This window comes from Amblyomma americanum, chromosome 6, assembly GCF_052857255.1.
Source record: "Amblyomma americanum isolate KBUSLIRL-KWMA chromosome 6, ASM5285725v1, whole genome shotgun sequence".
Taxonomy (NCBI): Eukaryota; Metazoa; Arthropoda; class Arachnida; order Ixodida; family Ixodidae; genus Amblyomma; species Amblyomma americanum.
The window spans coordinates 69700538-69725091 of NC_135502.1; the positions used below are offsets into that span (position 1 = coordinate 69700538).

General features: G+C 44.5%; 1 protein-coding gene across 1 annotated transcript in view; it reads right to left on the reverse strand.

The window, feature by feature from the left end:
- The window catches only part of LOC144093656 (uncharacterized), a 64306-nt gene that overhangs the window by 14784 nt on the left and 24968 nt on the right, over positions 1-24554 (reverse strand). The window contains exons 2-3 of the mRNA XM_077627247.1: positions 4180-4530; positions 1911-2225 (exon numbers count right to left, since the gene is read on the reverse strand). Coding sequence (XP_077483373.1) covers positions 1911-2225; positions 4180-4530 — 666 coding nt within the window. The remainder of the gene's footprint in view (positions 1-1910; positions 2226-4179; positions 4531-24554) is intronic.

Here is a 24554-nt window from a genome sequence, read left to right on the forward strand (position 1 = left end):
ACCTTTTACACGTGGTCGCGTTGAAAGATGTGAGAGGTTGCTTTTGATGTCACTGCTGGTTGATTCATGCGCAATGACATATTCGCTGGGTCATATACCTTACGGGTATTCAACAAAACGCTTATTTGCAACTTCAACGACGTTTGGCGACGATTTAGTCTCTGATAACCTGTTCTCTGACGGCGATCGCATTTTTAGCTCGGTGCCCGAGTCCCAAGATGGACTGCAATCCTTCGGTCGAATGAAAGGTAATACACAAATTTTGTAACTTCTTTCGGCGGCTGCAGTGGTATAAACAACTTCTCCTTCAATAACATAGGTTTCACTTCACGGTGCTCATTGGTACTTTTACTTACCGTTGTTTATTTCAATCACAACAACCGCATATAAAAAAAACATGAAAGAGCATACCAGGTATCACTCCACATGGGAGCTAAATTCCTAAGGAATGCCTATTGCTAGTGGTTGTTTTTATCACCTTAATCACAGGAATAGGAGTGAGACATGAAATAAAAGATTTGGTGACACAAGAGGAATGTGCGATGCTTGAAGTGATGCCATTTAATAGAAAAATACAGTGTGGAAGTCTCATCGAGAGGTGATTTTGGTGTACTAAATGCGAATGAATGATTTGCCGTAAATATATAGAGAAAATAAAACAATAAAAATAACTAAATGAAGCAATGCCACAGAGTATTTTACGGTAAATTTAACCGTGCAGTCCGGATAAACAACCCCTATTATTTTTTTTGCTCCTTACTCGCTTAGAATCTCTCGCAACTCGCTTGAAAAGCCGTGTCCTATCGCCACGCTAAAGAAATAATATTAAAAGTTTCTCTCCTGTCTCTGTTTGCTAGTTCGAAACCGGAACACCATAAATTTCCATGAGCGCAAAAAGAAAAGAAAAAAGCCAAAACAGAGATATAGAATGTAGACCTCCGGGTAGGTTGGCTGTCGTGGTTAATGTAGACCTTCGGGTAGGTTGGCTGTGGCGGGTGGAAAGTGTGACACACTTTCCGCGCTAATGACGCGCGTAAAAAAAAAGAAAAGGAAATTTCCCCGTAGTTAAATCGTAGGCTAGTGCGCGGAGCTTTCAATCGAATAGGCGCTAGAATTGGGTTTGCACGCCATGATGTTTCAGGCCTCTGACATGCCAACAGCAAAGGCTCGAAAAATTCACTTCTTCCAGCTGCGATGATTGAATACATTCAAGTGGTTGAAGGAATATTTGTATTTTGTAAAGCAGGTAACTTTTAAAAGGCTACCGGCGGATAAAAAAACAAGTAGCGAAGAACAGAAATCTCACGGAGCAGTTGAAAGAAATAGTTTAAGCGTTGCTTAGTTAACAAACGCACAGCGGAGACGCCAGAAAAACTTAGCTTCTAAACAAGAAAGAGAGAGAGAGAGAGAGATAAAGAAAAAGGACAGGAAGTATTGGTGACTTTCAACGCTTAAATTTTTGTTGCATCTTAAGAAAAAAGGCGTTCTGTGAGGCCGTGCTACCTGCCTACAGAACTTGCTGATGCAGACTCACTTACTTCAGAGTCATTTTCATTGCACCTATTTCTCATCTATTCTCAGCCTCACACAATAAGGAAAGATTCGAACGCTTCTCTGACAGAGATTTATCATACAAGTGTAAAACGTTGCGGATGAATTCGAGCAAGCGTCCGCCTATAGGCGGCTGGTTGCATGTAAAAAAGAAAAAGTTCTCGACTGCCTGCAATATCGGCCGTCGCATCACTGGCTATTATAATCTGATAGCGCGTACGAGCGCCAGCGAATTGCGACTCGTTCAATGGAAGTTTGAACCCAAATCTATGGACAAAACAAAGAAAAAAAATGTCACACAGTGCTTTACGGCACTCTTAAACGATTCAGAGCGTCTGTGCAGCAGAGGCAAGGCTCACCTCCGAACAGCTTGTGGGAGATGCCGGAGCGCCAGTCGGTGCCCAGGACGATGATGTGGCAGCGGAAGGTGAGGTTGCGGAAGCTGAGCCAGTCGCCCACCTGGAACACGCGGTGCAGCCGTACCTCGTACGTGGAGTTGGCCGCCGGCTCGACCCGGTCGAACGGCACCGTGTTCAGGTACACGCCCGTCTGGTCGTTGTACACGCCGCAGGCGGGCGACGGCTTGGGGAACATGCCTCCGCAGTCCAGCTCCACGGTCTCGGTGCACGACACCCGGTCAGAGAAGGTCGTCCAGCTGTCCTCCTTGCACGAGTCTGCGGCATCGAGCGAGATGTGATTGCGACAACTTCGCAATACCCGGCGCCGTATTTTGCGATGTCTTCCGATTTATTCCTCCTCTCTCTGTACCATCGGTCAAGTCTTGTATTTCATACGGCACTCTAAACATGAATACGCTTGTATTGGAGCAAAATGGGAATGAGCTCCCTTTTATAAAAACGAGCGTGCTAGTGGACAACTTACTCCCTTATAAAAAAAAAAAAACTCTTTTTCGTTTGGAGTGCACAGCCAGCAGACGACATTGCATTCTTGATATCAACCATTGCATCACATGCGGCAGCTGGCAATGATGAAAGGCTGCGTTTTGTTCTGGTTTCATTTTCCCGCAGCTCACTGTTACCATCCCTGATGCGTTGAATTCCGATTTTTTTTTATTGCGTACTGAGCGCCGCAGCACTGGTGTATTTTGTACTTTGTTGTCGGCTACTGTGGGATTTTTCCCCCGCTGCGAACTGGAGTAGTCGGCACCACTGTCAGACGCCTTCTGCTTACATGTTCGTTTAAATTGAAGGAAAAAAATGAAAATAATATAGCGCAATACGAATCAAGACAACAAACGACCGCTGCTGTCACAATGGATCACGGAGATTTTTCATTCCCCTAAGCAGCCGCTAAACAAAGGAGCCGGTTAACTGAAGACTTATCTATAGCATTAGGGCCTATCTTTATTTTATTATATGCCTTACAACAACGCAAGGAAAATTTATTGCACAGAAATAAAGTTTAACGTGTCGATATTTTTTCCTTTACGAAAAGATTTTGATTTGTTTGGGCTTTGTTTTCGTAACACTATGTCATTGCATTAATATTTCGTTTTGTGCAATTTGTATCTAGCGCATAAACATTTATACACACGCTTTCAAGGTACTCGACAGCCTTCTTTTTTTTACCCTGGAAGCGTTTCCTTGTCGACCCTCTTCATTTGATGCGTCTTTGCTTGCCTTGCTGTTGTTTGTACAGCTAAACCTTTTTGTATTCTTATGACAGCAACTTTAATTTCGATAAAGAAGTGTGAGCAGGGTGTCATGGCTGTTATTCGACTAAAAGTCTCGTCGAAATGACAAGCATTATGGGAGAAAGGTTCTTATCAACGGCGCTACGAACGTGCCGTTGCAGGACTCACTCTCAAATGGCATCTTGTTTAAGCGACTGCAGGCCTTTCCCTCGCGTCTTCCAGAAAATGCATTTCCTCGCGAGACCCCGTAACCATAACTGCGGACATTGAAATCAATGCCCCCTCCCTCCACGCACACACACGCGCGCGCCCACAGGCAGACACAGATCCGGACAGACCACGGCGTTCTCTCAGAACGAGGACTGTTGTGCCAACGCAGTAAAAAATAGGTTTTTCTTCTTCAGAATGGAATTTTGCATCGATGAATGCCTTCATTACATGAAATAACGGGGCCTTGGTTTCAGCAAAAAACACACATTTGACTCGCACGCTTCCAACAACAGTTACCATTTGGCGTCGGATAAAGACGCTGAATGGTCACTTATTTCGTACCGCTATCTTCTGTGGCAGCGGCGGAGAAGAGAAATTCATTGCCAGACTGGCCCATTACGGCGCCATAATAGGGCAGGTTAGTAATAAGATTGACTTACGCGCACTGTTAGTCGCGACTGTCTCTCCGTACACTTGCACGGTGTGCAACAGTAAGTAACACTGCTGGTTGTGTACAAATCAAGTGAAAATCTACCAGCCGCTTTCAGATAGGCTGGCTTGTTAGCATACTGAATGCAGGAGAGCGAAGTTATTAGAGGACAAGTCGATTATCTCTAAGGAAAATTGATTCCTGTAGAGCAAGGTGATAGGCAGGAAAGCAAAATGATTGGCTGGAGAGCAAGGCGATTGTATCGGATGTCAAGCTGATCGGCTTCAGGGTAACTTGATGGTAGCGCGGCAATGCACGGAGTCCTGAGACTCACCGACGATGACTGTGAGGAAGAAGTCGTTCTGCGACGTGGCTGAGTCCGTCTCGACCTTGCACGTGTAGTTTCCCTGCATGGACATGTGTGCGCTGAGGATGGTGATGAAGGAGGGAGAGCGGTTGCTCAGGTCGACTCGCTTGTCGAACAGGTTTCGCGCCAGCGGCCGGCGCCCCTTGCGCCACACGTACACCTCGGCGCCATCTTTGAACCAGAGCACGCGCCGGAGCTCTTCGCGCGGCGACAGCACGAAGAAGCAGAGCAGCGTGGCACCTTCCCCTTGCAGCACGTACTGCGTCTTGTTGCTGTCCGACATGAGGCGGACCTCGGTGACCACCACGCCCAGCACGCCTGCAGCAAAGAGAGCGTGGAAGGGGAATGATTCATTGTATCGGTTGAGCTTGCCTGCTGTGAGTACAATATTTCGCCCGTAAACAAGGGGTTATTTGTGGCTGCGAGAGGAACACATCGTGGGGTTAGCCTACGCCTGAGTTTGCGTCCATAGGTCGGTGCACTGACAATTTAGCATTCAACTTGTCAAAGTGCCGCTGGTGCTAAATCTAGACACTGAACTTGAAGACGGAAGCTGCACTATTTTGACGTAGTAGATCAAATTGGTTCATAGGTCACATACCAGTTCCGCAAGAAAGAAAAACTGACGTTTCAGAAGCGCTGAGTCTACTTCTGTAACAAGGAAGCAAGTGACTTTAATGAGGTGTAAGTTTAGGTTTTACACCTGGACTAAGCAAGCAAGGAAATAAACCTAACCAGCCGCGCCATTGCTTACCTCGATCGTAATGGCTGCATTTTTTTTTACGATTTGTGATAAGGCACGCTCGACTATGAGTGAATGAACGAACGAATGATCAGTAAAGCAGTACTCAGAGCATGTGTACAGATGATTTTATGTAATAAGTATAAACAGGCAATCAGGAATGTGCACAGCCAGGAGCAGCCGTGTGAAGAGTGTTGAAGCAGTGTTCCGAGAGCGAGAAAAGCAAAATTGCAATGCAGATAATGTAGTCGAGGGTTCGACGGCATACCGTCTGGCCAGGAATCGTGGCTTGATGAGGTTCACTGGTCACTGACCAAGGTCACCAAAATAATGACGTTTCGGGAGCGCTACGGCTCCCTTGTTCACAATGAGCAACCAGCTTGACGTTCCGGGCTTTTTGTAGCGGTTACTATCGTTCTTAGGCATTTCGCGTAGATAGGATGCAATGTGCCGTCATTCTTATTTATTGTGTTGGGCGTAGTATGGATGATTAATGACTCGTGATTTCGGCAGGCTGATACATTCTTTTCCGTTGTAACTATATCTGCTTCATCCCAGTTAATTTCATGACCAGTCTCTTTCGCATGCTCCGCGATTGCGTTCGTTGTCACTTTTCCTTTTCGTACATCGTACTGATGTTCTTTCAGGCGTCTCTTGAAATCTTTCGTTTCGCCTATGTAAACTGATGAACAGTTGGCGCAGGCAATCTTGTAAACCACGCCGGCAAAATTGGCACGAGGGAGCTGGTCTTTCACGTTACAAGCTAATTTCTTATCTTGTTTATCTTTTCTTATCTTGCTTATCGTTTCTTATCTTAGCAAAAGATTGCCTGCGCCGACTGTTCATCAGTTTACATAGGCGAAACAAAAGATTTCAAGAGACGCCTGAAAGAACATCAGTACGATGTACGAAAAGGAAAAGTGACAACGAACGCAATCGCGGAGCATGCGAAAGAGACTGGTCATGAAATTAACTGGGATGAAGCAGATATAGCGACAACGGAAAAAAATGTATCAGCCCGCCAAAATCTCCAGTCATTAATCATCCAGACTACGCCCAACACAATAAAAAAGAATGACGGCACATTGCACCCTATCTACGCGAAATGCCTCAGAACAATAGTAACCGCTACAAAAAGCCCGGTACGTTCAGCTGGTTGCTCATTGTGAACAAGGGAGCAGTAGCGCTCCCTAAACGTCATTATTTTGCTGACCTTGGTCAGTGACCAGTGGACCTCATCATGCAATGCAGATAATGTTCGCGTGGTTTTTTCAGCCCCTGAAAAACTAATTGCGCTATCCAAAAAAACTTTGCCCGTCGACAAACATCCCATAAAGCTGCCGTGCACCATTAATTACAGGAAAAAATTCGTGAAATATACTAACGGCCTTGTTTATGCCATCCCATTTTCTTGTGGTAAGCGGTATGTTGGTCAGTCAGTTCGTTGTTTGAACGAGAGACATCGAGAACACAAAAACAACTTGATAACTTTTACTGGCAGTAATCTGGTTTTGCACTGTAAGGAGTGTGGTTGTGTGCCATTTTTGGATAAGTGCTCGATCGCTGCCAGACACCGGGATCAGTTAACAGGTGAGATTATTGAAGCAGCTCGTATCGCTGCCTTGGAAGATAAATGTGTAAGCAAGCCGTCTATCTCCCTGTCCAAAAGGGAGCTGGCCTTCTTAAAGAATCTCTGAGCCGTGCATGTCCGTAGTTCCTCGTTCACCTGATTTTCTTTATTTTTTTTTTTCGGGTGCATGCGCCTGTTTCCCCTCACGGATCTCGTTTCTCTTGGTCGCCTAGGTTTCTGTCAGTCGGAAGTTAGCGCATGTGTTGTGTTCGTATTTTTTGTCCCTTGTCCTGTTTTGCGCTACACTCACATACCATGGATCACCGTTACCGACTCGCCCAAGTTTCTACCCCTGTGAGCAGATACTGGGTTTCCAGAACAAGGCTTACGCCCGAGTGCAACAGCATAGACACACGCGCGACACAGGCGCAAGTAACGTACCCGTATTCCTGCAGCTGCGCTAAGACTTCGCTTAATTCGTGTGGTCCGCACCATAATCGAGCTCTCTAGACAAACCTGCTCATGTTTGTAGTACATAGCTTCAAAATAGCGTGCTAACTAGAACAACCTGGTTGGTCTACAGGTAGCTCGTGCTAAGAGGCATTATGTACCATGGCTGTGTGCTTATAAGCACACAGTTGAAGTGACGGTAGTTTAATAAGCGACGAACCGAGTTTCAGACCTCCCTTTTTTTACTCGCGAAGGAATTGGACGAAATGACGAGGACAAATTACATTTATGTTTCTGGAATGTCTGAACCTCTGTGAAACGTTACTGTAGCAAAGCAGCCGAGGCTATTTGCACTACTCTGAGCGGGAAATTTGAAACATTTAAGGGCGTCCTCTCTCGGGGCCGTTAATTCGAAAGCTGTGACTGCAAACATACTTTAAGACACCACCAGGTTCTTTGTAATGTCAAAATAATGAGAGCGGTGCATGAGTTAGGGTTATCTTTTCTTTTTGTGCGCACATGATGGAGAGACGTTTACAGTTTTCGCTTGAATACATTTTACGAAGGTGTTCCGGTTGATGCGGCTAAAAATGGACAGCCATGCTTATTGTCTCCGCGGCATAGACAACGGGGCATAAAAAATGGCGCTGAACTTTAAATCCTGCGCCATTTTAAAACTCCGCGCAAACTGCAATTCACCGGTCTGCTTTAACATACTAAGATTCACCCATTCAAACTAAAATTCAAACTGATAAACAGATTCCAAACTTCTGTGGAAGTTGCAGAGCTGTACTCTGCAGTCGTACGGCTGTGCTCTGACGAATGCTAGTGAGTAATTACCCTATTATTACAAATCTACCTCATTTTAGGGGTTTTCTCTAAACATTGGCTTAAACTGAGATAAAGTTCCAGAAGAATTTTTTTGTACGAAGATTTGACAAAATATCTGAAATCTCTTTAACATTGTAATTCGACGCATTGATTTGAAACCTGAAGTTGACATACCTAACATTTAATAAACAACAGAACGAAGAATCTTGACGTAAACGTTCCAGAAGAACGATTTTCGCATCTATTGTGATGAACGACCAGGGCTTTAGTTTGCGCTGAGAAGGCTGTCTTTCACGCAGGCACCAGAAAAAGCTTCTCTCCGAAATTCTTCGTTCATCTCAAGAGAGTTACTGGTGCCAGCTTTCAAGATTTGTGGTCTCTCCCGGCCGTAGCCTGCAGTCGGTGAAGAAGCAAGCGGAAAGCCAACAAAATGACTAAGCTTTTCGTCGTGGACTACAGGGAGGTGACAGAAATCTTTGTTCGGCTAAAGCAAATTTTTCTTCAGGATAGCGATCGATGCCACTATGGCTCGGAAGCTTGCACTGCTACGTTTCAAACAAAAATACACTAAGCCGGGCTCAAAATTTGCTCTTTTTTTGTTACAGTTATTTTCCACGAGAAATCGGTTTGTGCCGTGCGTGCAAAGAACTTTTTTGGAAAAAAAAAAGAAGTCTAGAGAAGGCACTGCCACTAAAGCATCAGGTTCGACATTTTTTTTTTCAACTAATTCTGAAAGTTGTTTGCATGCGTTTATATGCTTACTCATAACACCTCTAACACCTTCGCGGCATGCAGAGGAGGAGTGTTGGCGCAGTGCAGATAATATACCGATATTGTAAAAAATAAACAGCTGAATAAGACGCTAACAAAATAGAAAATCAAAAGAGGTGAGTCGCTTATAAGGTATCACCAGCTTCGCAAAATTAATAAAGGTAGCAGAGTCATACAGACGTAATGAGCTTAAAATTTCAATATGCAAATGTAAACAAAGAAATTGGTGAAGAAAAATACGCTGAAGAAAAAAACATTGCTAACAAGACAAACATGAAACATGAAAAATTGATTGACACGTGGTACTAATGCAGTTATCCTCATTAAACAACAAAAATATCAAAACAGAATCATAAACAAAAGCGACAAAGTAAAGACGCATTAGCAGAGGCGGCGACTGAGATTATGTATCAGTATCACAGTGGACTAGCCGTTGAAACTTAGCTAAACTGGTGGCAGTGCCTGACGACAGCTCGTTACAGTCAGAATGAATGACTACGAGTGAGGAGATGTGTGGAACGGGGCTTGTTTGACTTTAAAGCGGCGGACGCGGGACACGAAATCGATGGGAAGTGGTGGAAGGAAGTCACCGTGAGGTGACGGGTGTTGTTAAAGTTCATGCGAAAGTGCTCGTGAAAATCTACGAAGGTGCGATAAGAAATCGAGCTCGAAACGTTATTAGAGCTATAGTATAGCGCGATCCACGATCCGCTGCAGTGATCCGGCTCAGCGGGGAGCCGCTGCGCACGCGCTGATTGGCTCCGACGCGGCAATCCGGCACGCAGCTGACGGGCATGTGGCGCCATCTGGAGCCCTCAGGGCGATTTGCGTACGTCCAGTGGTACCCCATGGAAGCGGATCGTGGTACCGGACCGCATTTCGCGCTATGCTATAACTTCTCTATTTTAATGCTGCAACACTGGTGAAACGTGAATACTGCAAGAAGATGCAACGAGCGGCATGGCTCTGCAAAAATTCAGTTTAGTTGTGGTAGGGGTGATGGGGATCGTAACATACTGGACGTACCGCTCAACAGCTTCTACAGAGAAAAAGAGAAAAAATAACTGCAAACTTCCATTTGCCAACCTGTGATTCCTGGGTGTAAGTAAAAAAAAGAATGAACTTGCTGAGCATTAGCTTAATGTAACGCCCTATCTGCGACCGTAGCGAAGACCAAAAAGAGGCGAACCAGTAGTTCACTTAAGCCCTTTTATAACTAAAACCAACTCTCGTCTCGAATTACTGTTTCATTAAGCACCGAAAGTCTTCGAGCGCCCTTGCAAAAAATGCGCGTATCCTCCTTTCATTGTTTTATTTGGCCGGCCGAGAAGAGACACCCGCCAGCAACGTTTCCTTAAGTGTTCATTTTCGTGTTCTCTCTTGCCGACCCTCAATGTTCCTTGCAGCTGGGCGCTTTCCTCCGTGTATATGGCGCAAATTACGGCCAGGCCCGACGGAGCGCCTGTGCGCATCTTCATTCTTCGGAGCCGGGAATAAAAGGGATCCGGACCAAAGGTGGAGCCGCGAAGACGAGGCGACGGCGGAGGCGGCGGTCTTCCCCTTTTACATTCGTTCCTCCGCTTCTTTCTCTTTATTCGGTTCTTTCCATGAGCCTTCCTTATTTTTATGCGCACGTGCCTGTCCGTCGCGCGACAACGAGTTCTGTTTTCTTCAATCTTCGTTCGTTCGCGTGGCTCTTCGCCTGCATTTGCCTCCCGGAGTTTGTGAGTATAAATGGCGAATTACGACGAGGGTCCACCGGTGCGTAAAAACGCCGAAGGTTCTTTTGCAAACAGCGTTATGATTTTTGGCGGCGGGCTTTCTCTTTTGCCGCGTAGTTTTGCTCTCTGGTTGTCGCCTTTCGGACCGGGTGAACGTGCTGAACTCTAAGCAGCACTGCGCCGGGGCGCGCTGCAAGTGTAATGAGGTAGTTACTTTGGGGGTAATAATTCTTGCAGATAGAGGCCCTCGCTTCGCTTATGAACAGCCCTGCCCATATTTCTCCTTTTTGTGCGTGCAATTCTTTTTGGGACTCCGACATGAACTACGCTGGTACGGGCTAGGGTGTCGTACAAGCGAGTGCTCGTGAACAAGAGAAAGACACGCTCGCGCTTAACCGTAAGAAAGAGAGCGCTCGGAAACAAGGCAACAACTGAACACTTGGAAAAAAGACAACAAAAAGAAACCAAAAGAGAAACGGATTCATTTTGAACAAGAAACAGAAGTATGTATGTTATATAATTAAGCACCGGCCTGCGAACCGGAAGGGACGAAGACGTTTAAAACGCATTGTGATCAAACGTGCGAGCATAAATATCTATCAGAGATGTTTTTGAGAATTCCGCTTTTAAAATACCTGTAGAAAAAAAGTAAGCTTTGTCCTTTTTCGAGCGACCACAATTTGCCTACGCCAGCTCCAGCAGGTACCCTGCATCTCGTCTACTATTGCGTCGCCAGTTTTGAACTCTTGAGTCGCGCCGCAGTGGTAACGAATCCAGCGCCTCCCAGGATCTATCTAGGAGACAGGAGGCGGGCGCACAGCGAGTCGTGCGCGGCCATGTACGTACTACATTCGGTTCGCCTTGCGTTCGTGATTACGAAATTGCGAGAAGCAGGGCGGCTCTAAAGAATTGGGGGGGCCCCCTTTTCCGCTATATTTTCCCCTCCTTCCCCCGTTTTCAAGAGCTGTAGGGAACGTCGGCTGCTCACGACGCACGCTCCCGGTTAGCTACTGCCAGGATCCCTTCGATTCTCGCCAACCGCGCCAGTTTCCCTTCCAGAATATACAGTTGTGCGCAGGGTCGTCACTGCCCGAGAGCTGCTCTCTTCCGGCTCATCACTGAAGAGGGAGATGTCTCCCCTCCGATCCCCGGAGGGGAAACGCGGTTGCGGCCGGAACTTGACGAGCCGAGTACGAGAGTGTGCTTGAATGAAGTGCGCGCGAACACTTGCATACAGCTCGCAAACGGAAGACATGAATTGTCTGACTCCTGCTTGTGTCAGCTGCCTGCCGAGTGCAAATGACTCAGCATCGCCAAAGTGTTTCGCCTCCGTTTCTCGAGGACGCGATCCAGTCCAATGACTCAGCAGATTAGCAGTTAGAGCGAGAGCGAACTGAGCGATCAGAGAGCGATTTCTTTCGTTTTTTTTTCTGTCGGAAAGGCCAAAGTTTAGGACAGTAAGAACAATCTCTGCAAATAGGGCATGAATGAACTGTCGTGGTAAATTAGCTCGGGCGGCATTGTTGCTTCATTTGTTTGTCACGAAAGTGCGAAACACGAGACCCCAGTCTGCTTTTAAAGTAGTGGCACCCTGTAGGAATTAGCTTTTTCTGGAAATGAACATGAATGCGGCTTAGTTTAAGAATTGCAAGAACAAAGCGGAACAATCAAAGCGGTAGCGCGCTTAAGCGACTACTCAACAAAAACAATGCAGATGACAAAATGCGAATCACTACTCACTATAAAAGCTTGCGCGCAATTTCACAAGTCGCACGACATCTCCTGGTTACGAACGAAGCTTATGAAACACAAAGAACACTTTGAAGATTGACAGGGGTACTTTATCTTTAACCCATTCGCTTTTGTAGCCATAAAGAAGGACAAAATTAACAATGTCTGAGAATTCATTTCGGCGTTCTTTTGCCTGACCATGAGAGGCATTAAACGGAAGTGAAATATGAAGTGGTGCACTCACGTTCTAGCAACCGAGAAGCGACAATGATGCTATTAGTTAAACAACGTCAAAATCATAATAATCATTATCACCAACTCCGGCCTGACTACGCCCGCTGCAGGGCAAAGGCCTTTCCCATATCTCTCCAATTAACCCTGTCCTTTGCCAGCTGTGGCCATCTTACCCCCGCGAACTTCTTAATCTCATCTGCCAACCTAACTTTCTGCCGCCGCCTGCTACACTTGACTTTTCTTGGAATCCGTACTGTTACTCTTACGGACTACCGGTTAACTCGCCTTCGCATTACATGCCCCGCCCACACCCATTTCCAACCAAAGTAATGTTAAACAGTCTCGGAAGGGAACAGTAGTTTACAATTGGTAGCGAGGTGCTTGAAGCGGTAAGGGAATGCACCTACTCGACATATGTTCATAAAACTTAAAAGGAGGACACCGACCAAAAGTAAAAAAACAAAAAAACAACAAAATGACGTTTTGGCTCCCGTACGGGAGCCGAAACGTCATTTTGTTTTTTTTTTTTACTTTTGGTCGGCGTCCTCCTTTTAAGTTTTATTATGATTGTCCCCGACCAGACGAGTTTTCGTCCAACTCTCGACTTCATCGAAATCTGTTCATCTAAAAACACACAAATTCCGTTTACATTTTTCTTGCTTGCAAAACTTACAGTACCGCCGTTAACTAAAACTGCGCATAGTGAATTGGGAACAAACATATTGCAATTGCGCATTGTTGAAATCCACTCTTAAAGCATGCTTCACTGCCTAGTTACCCTAATTGTGGTGAAGCCCAGTAGGTGCGTGGCATCACTATAGCGAAAGTATCCGCTGTTATTATTGTGAAAGTTTTTTTTGTTCCTTGGATACTCTTCAGGGCGCCGGTTTTACGTGTGTATCATTGGCATATTTCATGGCTACTTGTCGAGCAGCACGAAAATAATACAGCTTATGGCAGCTCTGCCCTCTTTGTTTTCTTCCTTTTGCTTTTGTGCCTAGGTTTTGGCAGTCAACAACGACAGGTTACCAACTTGCCCAATTGAAGATGATGTTAGCCTAATGCATAATGCCATACTGTTGTTCGTATGTGGTCCTTGTATGAACCGAACGCTATTTGTCTGGTCAAAATAACCTCCATTGCGGTGGCGTCCCTCATACCATACATTGCACAATACGGACATCAGATATTCTTTTAAAGCTTGAGAAGCCACCGTAATCTGACACTTGTTTTTATTTGCATCGTTATTGACACGCTCATGTATGCCGCCGCGGCTCACGAAAACAGGTCACTCCTTTTAGGCTGCGGATAAGAAGTGTCTTCAAAATCCAACGCAGGTGTAAGCATGCGTACAATCACAAGGGGCATATACATCCTTCCACGTCAAAAAGACCATTTATAAACATGATAAATAGAGGGTGTTGTGGCTTCTATCCTGGAGATTGGCACGGCAGTAAAAAATTTCGGGCTCCATTGTATCTTGCGCTCTTAAAGCAGCTGCACACTGGTATCCGTTGCATGTCAGGTGGTCCTTTCTTTCAGTCTTTCGTATGTTCTCCGAGACGTGCATTCGGCGTAGTGTCTCTCGCCGTCTCTCCTTTAATAGTTTCATAGGTTAAGCTCATCAGTGATCCGTAATATTCATCCGTATAATTTTTACGGCTCAAAGTGTTCAGTGCTTGTGGAATTACGAAATGCCTTTTTTGCCGCTGTCGTTGCCAATTATCTGCTATCCGACATGCTTTCTTCCTTTTTTTTTGCCGTATACCTTCTGCAACAGTCACCCTTTTTCAAGCCTTCTACAGAAATAGGCAATTAAATGCCAGGTGTCGTGGGAGAATGTTTTTTACTTTTTACTTCAGCACTTCTCACTTGCATACGCCGAGAAATCTGCCTTTGACTTGAGTTGGTCTGTTGCTTTTTGTATAAAGCCAATGATAGCTTTAAGTTTGAAAAAAGTCTTGTGTGAAGCTAAAAACGACGATGCAGCTTACGAGGGCGGCACTGCTTGAATGTATTTTAATATAAAATTAAATTTCTTCAGTACAAACAACACATAGCTAGAAATTTCTTAATGCTTACCGCTAGACGAAGAGGAACTGCAGCCATTTCATTGACTTTTTTTTTTTTGCAAGGCGACCGAGCGCTTCTGACTTAGTGGTTTCTAATGTCACACGAGAAAAAATTTAGCACAGCGCTTGTTAAGAAGCTTCACGAACAAGCGTTTCTGAATTCTTGGAGTGCATCGCACATAAGCAATACTCCTCGCACGCTGCAAGCGCTGTGCAGAGAAAGGCGCTCATCTGTGATGTTTATGGAAAAGATTATCCTAACGGAGAAAGGAGACAACCCTAGATGACAGAGTTGTAGGATTTCATGACAGGAAACAGATCACAGTGAAAAAAAAAGAAATGCTTTGCTTGCACGTATGAAGAATGAAGAAAAATTGAAGCGCGCTTCTCCATATTGCCACCCTTTCGAAAGAGGTTGGAAGCCCGCTCATACCGGAACGCCACATTCCACGCTGCTGGCAGGCATGCTCGAGAGTGAGCCATACTCGTGCGAGAAAGCGCATTAGCCCGCGTTTTTCTCTGCTTGCGTAAGCCTGATGGATGGGGAATGCTTTTTCTGCATTTTTTTCTTCGTATCACAGCGTATTTCGTAAAAAAAAAATTCTGCCTCGTGCATGCAAATCTAATTTTATTTAATGACGTCACATACCATAAAATGAGAAGAACTGTAAACAAATGTCACGAAGCTGACGCAAACTCGCTCTGATAGTGGCGTTAATTTTAAAAGGAAAGAAACCAAGGGGGAAAGCGTTTCAGAAAGGTGAAGGCAGAGAGAGGCTGCCGAGGTGGGAGAATAGCAGGCTGCATCATATGTTGACAGATTTGCAGCCGCTTGTGTTCGATACATTCCCTCCAAGGAATTCAAAAAGAGGTTCTTGTAATGCTTTTCTTAGCGCTGTCGCCTCGAACTTAAAATTTAAACTTCTTCAAATATTTGCAGAGCTGGTCACTGAGGGTTTGTTCAGTTCCCGTGAAAAATATAGCACAATAATTCTGATGAATACTTGAGAAGTGCAGCTTTGCCAGATTCCGATTAATTCTCGCGGCGTTAATTGTGTGTTTTACCAAAAAAAAAGAACGACAGTGAGCTGTTTGTATGTCTTCCGAAAAACTATATATGACTCGTTGTAAGGGCATAAATATACAAGTTTCAGAACAAAAAAAATAGAGAGAAAGGGACTGAGAAAGCTCTGCGTACAAATTTTTAAATTATGCGTTAGTCTCCGTGAAGCTTATCTGATGTCGCCCAGAACCTGCACTCTCGTATATTCAAAGGGGCCCCGGCATGAGCACTACGTACGCTGCTCCCAGAAACGAAGTGACACCTTGATCAAGAATTTCTCCTTAAAAAGCAGAAAAACTCGCCGGCGATCATGTGTATGCCCTACAAAGCCAATGGCCTCCCACCGACGCAGGGATTTGAACACATTACTTATAGTGTACAGAAGGAGGATACTTTGCCACTGGGTCTTCACTGCAGCTCTTATGCGTGCGCTATGCTGTGCCGCCCTGGAGTAGTCTAAAACTCGCCCATGATTTTTTTTTTATGTGTACAGGGACCTGCGTTGTGATGTATAGTATTTATTGCGATGAAACGCTCAGAATAGGTGCCACATGGTCACTGAGCACGAGTTTTAAAGTTATACAGGTGACTTGATAACAATGGAAGCACGCAGGTAGGCATATGGAACGATTAACTCTGTGAAGCCACGCTGTGACAAAAAGAAATAACCTCCTAACAGGCTGAGAAAACCGTGCAGGGGGAAGCCGGCGACGAGAAAATATACAGACTTGGCGTTACTGATAAGGTTATTGGGGCTGAAAAAAAAAGCAAGCCTTGGAGGCATTGGGATAAGCACAGATTTCCTGCATTTAATAAAACGAGATATTTTTTTTGGGCGGTGGGAGGTTACTGACGCGAAGGAAGACTTGTTACTCCTGCCTTTGTGCTCATGAAAAAAAAAGTAACGCTATGTGTGCGTTACTTTTTTCTCTCAATTCTCGCGCTTTAAAGGTTGAAGTCGAGTTTCAAACTATTGAAATTATTTCATGTTTGTTCTTGTGAAGCCTGTTCATTTATCCCCCTAGAAGCACACCTATTTGTCTTAAACTGATACCTCTCTAAAAACATTTCGAGCTCTTTTAGTTGATCTGAAAAAAAGTCACAGACTCTGAGAGATGTCAGAATGTGCACATAAATTAACAATGGAGGAGTCTACAACTATGTTTATGTAGAGAGACATCAAGTTTTTTAGACAGCTAAGGTTGTATAAAAAGCGTGTATAATTTCATCCGATTACGAATGAAATAACCGACGGACACCGGCCGAAATTTTTTGAGGCCAAGAAATCGTTATGTATACGCGACCGCGTCTGTCGAGAATGGAACAATTTTGTCAAAGATGAATTACTCAGTGGTTCTTCTCTTAGTTTAATATTGCTGGCAACAGCCAAGTACAAGTGTGTACACGAATACGTTTAGCTAGGAAAACAGCTGTGCTTGATGGCAGTTAAGTTGCGTTGTTCATCCTTAAGCTTTATTTAATTTTGATGTATTCATTTGCTTATCTCAAATGCATGTGGTTCGTTTTTGTCGTGAGACACTTAGAGAACTCGTCATACTTTCACATAGGTACCTGAAAGGATTACATATAATGAAAGTGTTTTTCTTCTCTACACTGGGAGTTCACTATTGTTCTCTGAAGATGACATCGTAAAAACTGATTTTTTTTCGGGAAAATATTGGAGAGTTAATTTGCGTCTAAAATAACCCCTGCTTTATCAATAATCAAATCAGCTCCAGTAAAATCGAACTCGCTACAATCTTTAAGCACATGTACCTCAATTAAACGTCAGTTTATGTGGAATGAACAAGAACCCTACGAAATTACAGCAAACTCCGTCTACAATCTTTCAAGCAATGGCCAGGAGAACAAAGGGCCAAGGCTAGTATTTATTGCATAGTGAAGATCATTTCACGGATCCAAGCAGCAGAGCAGCAAGAATGAACAAGAAGACAGGAAAGTAACGTCGCTCCGCGCTGTATAATAATCACTGTGCCGGCAAATTCCACTCACTTATCTTGCGCGGAAAGAAGGAACCACTTGAATGTGTGAATGAGAGCAAAATAGGGGCCTAGTGAACTGGGATGATAGTGACGTAAAGGTTGGGCATAAAAGTGGTACAGTGCAGGCTAAATGATCAGTTAGTTGTTTAAAAATTAGAATTGAAATTCTCGTTGAATATATATCTTCTTCTCACATCACGGTGTTAGATACCATTAGATTAAATTAGCTCTGACGGGGAATAAAACAGTGTAAACTTAATATAGGCAAATCTTGCCGGTTTTATTTGAATTCTTTCAAGTTGACTAATATTGACTCCAGTGTACGCTTCTACACGATGCATTAATACTTGAGCTTAGGCCGTAGTAGTAAACGGTAAGCGAGTAGTTAAACCTGGCGGTCTTTCCGAGGTTTATTTCAAACGCACAAATTCAAGAAGGTGCGCAAATATTTTCTACGTGCGAATTCCAGGATATAGTTGGTATTAAGCGTTAAACCAAGATATTTGCTGTTACTGAGTTAATTAATGGTGACTGTTAAAGGTAATATGCATAAGAAAGAAGATTTTTTAACTTGTCACAAGAAGGAAGTTTATCTCCTCTGTTATAAACTATGCCCCATTAGTCGCGAAATACAGATCTCACTTTGCTGAGCAGAATGTCTAATATCACGATATAACAGGCAGGTTGCAGTTAGATTAGCTGTGGCTCATACTTCGAATATCTTGGGGACGGAGATATAATTTTCAGTTATTTTTCTGAATTACTTGTGCTTTATTCGTCCGGAATTCAAGAAGAACCTAGAAATAAAGAGCGACGTCTGCGTTGCATCGAAAACCTGGCGATAAACAAGCACCAATCACGTACCACAACAAGCGGGAAAAGAATTAGAAATGACGAGACAAGTAGAAGAACAAGCGGAACGGTCCTGCAGCACTATCAGCGTCGGGTTCGCCATTCGAAAAGTATTTCTTTTCTCCTGCCCCTTTCTCTTGCCACATTGAAGCTTCTACTTATTTGAAGTGGGCTTGCGACAGAGCAGGGGAAATATATGTTGGTCACTTTTCAGAAAATGGGCTCTTGACTTTCGGCTTTATATGTGTTCCCTGCGTTTTCTGGCCAAGAGACGAACTCGTAAATTCCTTCGCAGAGTCAATAAAGAGGGGGACACGGAAAGCTTCTTCATATCCTGCCAAACACGCAGAGAGGAATGAAGAGAAAAAGGAAAGGAATAGAAAAAGAATGACAACATACACAGCAGCAGTGACGGAGCGCATCCCATCCGAAAAGGAGGATGCGTTGTTTGCTATACTTCCATACTCCCCTACTCCTCTCGCCAAGTATATTTATCAGTTTTTGTTCTCGCTTGTCTGTCAACCTCATTCTGGCCACACAAAGTGCCCTGCGTTTTTAAGGAATATTTTTTTTCTTGTGAGGGAGAGAACACGGCCACGCGGAATTTTAACGGGACGCTGGCGGCTGCGGGTCGAAAGCGATCGCGTGAGAATTGAATTAGGAAGAAGCACGCAGCGTGGAACGGTGGCCACTCTGAAGGAGACGGGTCCTCTCTCTGGCTTTCCCTCGCGTCGAGTTCGCGCTGAAGAGGGAACTTTTCGGGAGGAGAATCCTTCCTCTTTCTCAAAAGAGGGATACACGGGAAGTGGGGGGAGAGGGGAAGAGTGGAGAGGGGTTCCTATTTGTGGAGATGCGGAAGGGAGAGAGCTTGCCCAGCGGCGGCGAACATGCGCGTCCAGGATTAGCAGAAAGGTCGGGAGGGATGAATCGGCGTTGAGTCACGCGGGGCTCCCTTTTAGAGAAAATGGATAGACCGTCGTTCCCCCAGCAACTTTGCGCGCGGTCGGCTGCGCTTTTCGGGGCGTTCTTCACTCGCCAACTTTCATAGCAACGCGGCCAGGGCGTTTTCCGCAAACTATTTGTTACGGGGCTGCACAAAATGCTCGCCCATAGCGTGCACGCGACCCTCGGGGCGTGTGCTGGATCAGACGCAGACTTTAAGCGAATAAGTTCTTTCTACAAATCCCCGCAGTGCTTTATGTTGTTATATGGGTGTAGCCGACGCGTATGCCTTAGAGTAGGCAACGTTTTTAAGTGGGCTTAGGCTTCAACGTAGTGCTAGAGAAGGCGAATGTTTTGTTTTGTTTTGAAAACGTTTGTTCAGTGGGTTGAGACGTATTTCAGCGCACTACAATTAATTGATGTATAAAGAAGGTCACTGGTGCACAGGAAGTATAAAAATATAATATCAGATGAAAGCTAGAGCAGTTAATGCGGGCAGGGTTCACTCTTACACTTGTAACTGCAATTCTATTACAATATTACGCGTGCACACTGGAGATGGCGGCAGTGGCGTAGAACCATCGTGGCCACCCGAACTTAAGCTATCGAATTTTATTCAAAGCCCATGCGTTGGTGTTCATTATGAGCGACGTGAGCAGAGTGCCGAACGTGTAAACATTATGTACAGGGGCGATGGAAAGAAAAGCGAACGGACTGGAACCTGGGAGCTCCGCTGTTTGCGCTTCTTTTCATCGCGCTTTTACTTCGGTGGTAGTAAAAACACGCTAGAGTCGTCCGTGATGCATTCTTGGGCGATTCTAACGTATTTTTTTTCATCACCCAGATAAAGGCGTGACCAAAAGAAATTCGAACAGCGGAGCGCTTAGGCGCTGCGTTGTTCGCGTCTTTTTCCATCGCGATAGTAAACACTGTAAAGCTTAATAAAGTGACCCTGCCAAGTCTTCACTGAGCAAAGCGGCAATACATGGACAGCCTCGAGTAAGCAAATACTTTTTCTTTCTGAAACAACATAGCAGCAGTTTGCAAACGTTACAGCGACGCCATGCGATGGTCCTTTGTTGTGCTTCTCTATATCAGCTAAGGAAAAAAAAAACTTAAAGAAAAGCACAGGTGAAGCAACCTTGACCGAATGTCACGCGCTTACAAGGGTTACGAAACGCAAAAACGACTACAAGGACCTAATAGAATATGAAATGCAATGGCTAGAAAAAAAACAAGAAGCCCAGAGCCCTTGCATCATCAAATAGCTTTTCGTATATCATCGTTTTCACGTAGGCGCAAGTAAAACATGAAAGTTTGAAATTGGCTGCATGAAAAGCAGGGGTATTTGTGGTTCGCGGGACTGCTGCAGAGATGATGGTTATTGAAGGGGAGTGTGCAGCCTATTTTGTGGCCTGTTTGCAGAGTTCCGCCATCATGTGAATAAGTCAGTGCGGAACTCCTTGCCTCGCTCGAGACGAAGCCAATGTCGTGCCTCCTATTTGCAGATTTTATGAGCAGGGAGGCATCGCGGCTTTACAACCGTCTCGAAGAGATGATTACTTCGCGACTTGCTCTGTCCTTATTTTGACAGTGACTTCTTTTTTTATCTTTCCGATGGCCGGCCCAACTTTGATTTCATGCCCAGCATGTTCTTTTTGACGTATTCAATTTTTGTCGAGAGCCGGCTCACAGTCGATTTTATATTTGACCTGACACTCGCTCATTCATCTTAGCGTGAATTTGAGAAAACAGGGCATACAGCACTGAAGTAGAAAACTGCACATATGGGAATCGTCAGATTTTTTTCCGTGTGTTAATAGCCTCAGATAAATATTTATTTTGTTATTGTAAATATGATATTATTCTCGCAGTACTTGACTTTACTTTTTAATATTTGTAGCACTTTATCCGCGTACTCACTAGGACACACTGTTATTTTCGCAAGCTTAATTAAACGCGCAAAATTATTGTAACGCGCCGACGCCAACACTGCTAAAGACAAGGAAAGTAATATTTTCGGGGGCGTTAATTTAAAAATAACAAAGATTGATTTTTGGTGAGCAGTACTATGTGCCCACCCAATGAAAACGAAAGATTTGGTTTTAATTTGCACTAATTGCATCACGCAACACTGCTCTCTCTATTCGCTGATAAGCGAATAAGAATGACCACTTCTAACTCTGTGTAAGAAGCATGCATTTCATACATTAGGATATGAAGATTGCAAACGAGTGTAATAGAGAAGTATTTAAAAAACGGCTCATGCACACACTGCTTGTAGTTTTCACACCAAGCGAGCACACAGGGGAGCTTACAGAGTGTCCAAGGATTTTAAAGAAGCCTTGCTAGAATGCAGGCCTAGTGTATCGGTGGAGGTATACAGGCCGCAAAGGTCCAGCGGCGTAAGTTAGGTGCCAATGATGACCCCGTGTTAAGGCGCCTTATCATTATCGCAAGCATATGGAAATTTCCGGACGTGACTTGCTTAGGAAATTTTTGTAACAACCATTTTTTCTGCATCCGACGCGACTAATAAAAAAACCGTTTGTGAATTATTTTAACGAAGAAGAGACGGATAACGAGGTTTTATTAAATTTAGTAACATTTGCTCGACTTTGCCCTAGGCTTAACGTTTGCTATTTTCTGATATACCCTAAAGAAAGGAAAAGAAAGCTTGGCGTTGCTGGCAATGACCGCGAAGCTTGCAGTAATACTTGTTCTGAAAAAAATACACGGGTGAGGGAACTAATTTATCAGCTTCTGCAACTGTGCTCAGTTGTGTTTTTCAAATAATTATCAGGGTAATGTTATATTTTAATAATTTACCCCGGAACTGGCTTCATCGTCGGCTTTTTTCACTTGCCTTGCGAAGATGTCGAGCGGCTGCCGATTGATTTTCACACGCACACTAACCGATCCAGTGTTGTTCACAAGGGTGGAAAGTTGGGCGAGTCGGTATCGATCCATGTGAAAAGGAGCGCGAAAAACAAGACGACGGACGAAGCGCTCGTGCTGTGTTTTCTGTCTTCGTCCGTCGTCTTGTTGTTCGCGCTCCTTTTCTCAGTGTTAGTCAGTTTCTACTAAGGCCGACAGAACAATACAACATTAACTACGACACGTAGTGAGAACAACGTTAACCGTGCTAGAACTCGCTTCGACGAAGCGTGCATCCAGATAACGATCCGTTTTTCGACGCCAGCCGTTCTCTTTGTGAAGGAGGGCATTGTGGTGGCGTGCCCTGTCGTGACCATTAGGTACCCGGCAAACAAAGGCAGACTCCAGAAACAGCGTCTTCTTTTTTTCGTCTTGCGTAGCCAGTCAGCCCGGGTGTTTGTGAATCGGAAGAAAAATGCGTGGGAGCATTCACAGGGCGAAGAAAAAAAAAAGAGAGACAGGGATAAAAATATTAATGTTCGTACCACACGATGCAATGCGTCGCATGAGTAGTAACGAAAGAAGAAAAAGTCAGATAACGCAATGACTTATGCAAGAAATCACTCAGGCTTGGGAACGCGATAAGAAGCGGCCATTAGCTGTACAAAGAGTAGGGGACCTTTTAGCTTCTGGTGAATAGAAAAATGTCCATTGTAAGACTGGTGAATTTTTTTCTGAAAAAAAAAGAACAGATGTTTTACAGCTGCCTCGAGGGTAGAATCTTTGTTGCTTCACAGCGGTTTAACTTACGGGCCATGCCCTGTTTTTAGCATGCGTTGAAGATGCATAGGCATCGGATGAGGGAGATCTGGCGCTGAAAAGCGCTGGGATCGTTTAAAAGTGACCATTCCAGAACCAGTCATATTCTTCAATAGTCACTTGGCGTTATTGTGTTGATTGCTGTTTTATTTCATTGAAAGTTCCCTTTATGCCCAAACTGTTTTGTACTATTCGCTGTAGTTATAGCTCTGTTCAGAAAACTTTTTAATGAAGCTTCACCTCGATGTTTCTAAGCGAGGAAAAGTGCATTCTAATCGCTCCGTGCAATAACATCAGATTTATTATAAAAACAAAACGAGAAGAGACGGAGTGCCTGATTTTCGTGCTTTAAACACACATTATATAAGCGCGTGGATGAATTTGCGTAACGCACAACAGAGCAAGTGATTCAGGCAGAACACAACAAAAAGGCATGCGTATATTAGTGTCAGAGTTTATGTGTTACTGCACGCTCCCTTCTTTTTAGAATGCTTGTACTTTGAGTTCCTTTCTGCAGCTGTACTTGCAACTTTCTATCATCAGTAGTGCACCACTGGCGATACTAAATCCAACGAGAACAGTAGTAGTGCATGAATTCGTTAAATTTTCTTCAAGATAAATTGTGCACTTTAGGATGTTACAATTTTCGCGTATACAAGTCTTTTAAAAAGATCAACTTCGCTTGAGGTACCCGCGTCACTGTGCTGCACTTGAATGTAGGCGAGTTCAGAGTGGTCTTTCTGAGCTAGAAATTTGTTCACGAGTTAACGGTGTTCGCGTTCTATTGTTTCTATTTGCTTGAATGGGTGGGGACGTGCATGACATTGGCTGCCGCTACTTGTGTGATACAAGAGAAGAAAAAATCAGTTGGTCTAGCAACACTGCGCGTACCTAGGCAGTTACTTCCTCATGACGCAGTGGTAACGACAATAGTAGATGAAAAGATCGTTTAACCATGAAAGGTAATTATCCGTCATCAATAACCTCTCTGCCTCTTTGGCCTTTTGGCTCTGAGCCTTCCAATTTAAAAAAAAAGTAGTAACTTTGTTTTTTTCGAGCTTTAGCCATTAAACCCCGTTATCCATAACCTGTAATGGTTTCCTTGGTGTTAGCGGCAACTAATGCTGACCTCGGGCCGTCCGATCTTGGCCTGATAGGAAAGGAGATATTGAGCATGCTTGCTTTTCGGAATAACTGCTCTCGCGTTGTTACATCTATGATAGATCGCCGACGTGTTTTCTAGATGCAACAGAACCTATCAGCATGAACACAGTGAGATAGCGAGGGTGAGAGAGAAAGAAGACAGGAAAATGAGCGAAGAAACAGCACAATGGAGCGCCAGACGTATCTTGCTATTCGAGACTTGAAGGAGAAAAAGAGATAGAATGATGAAAAAAAAACAATGACGAAGAAAAAGAAAAAACACGTAAACACTAAACGCACTAGCTCCTTTACTGGATGTTCAAGGGAAGCCTGACCCTGTGACAAGGTCCGGAAGCGTGTTCGGTTCGGTGTCACACCGATGTTCTTCAGCGCCTGCTGCCTTTCATCGACAGAGAACTCCGCACGGAGCTGCCGCAGAGGGATTACACTGAAAACTACCTATAGTAAAAATCACCTGTGCTTCCGAATGCGTTCGCACGGCCCAGCTGACGCCAACACCA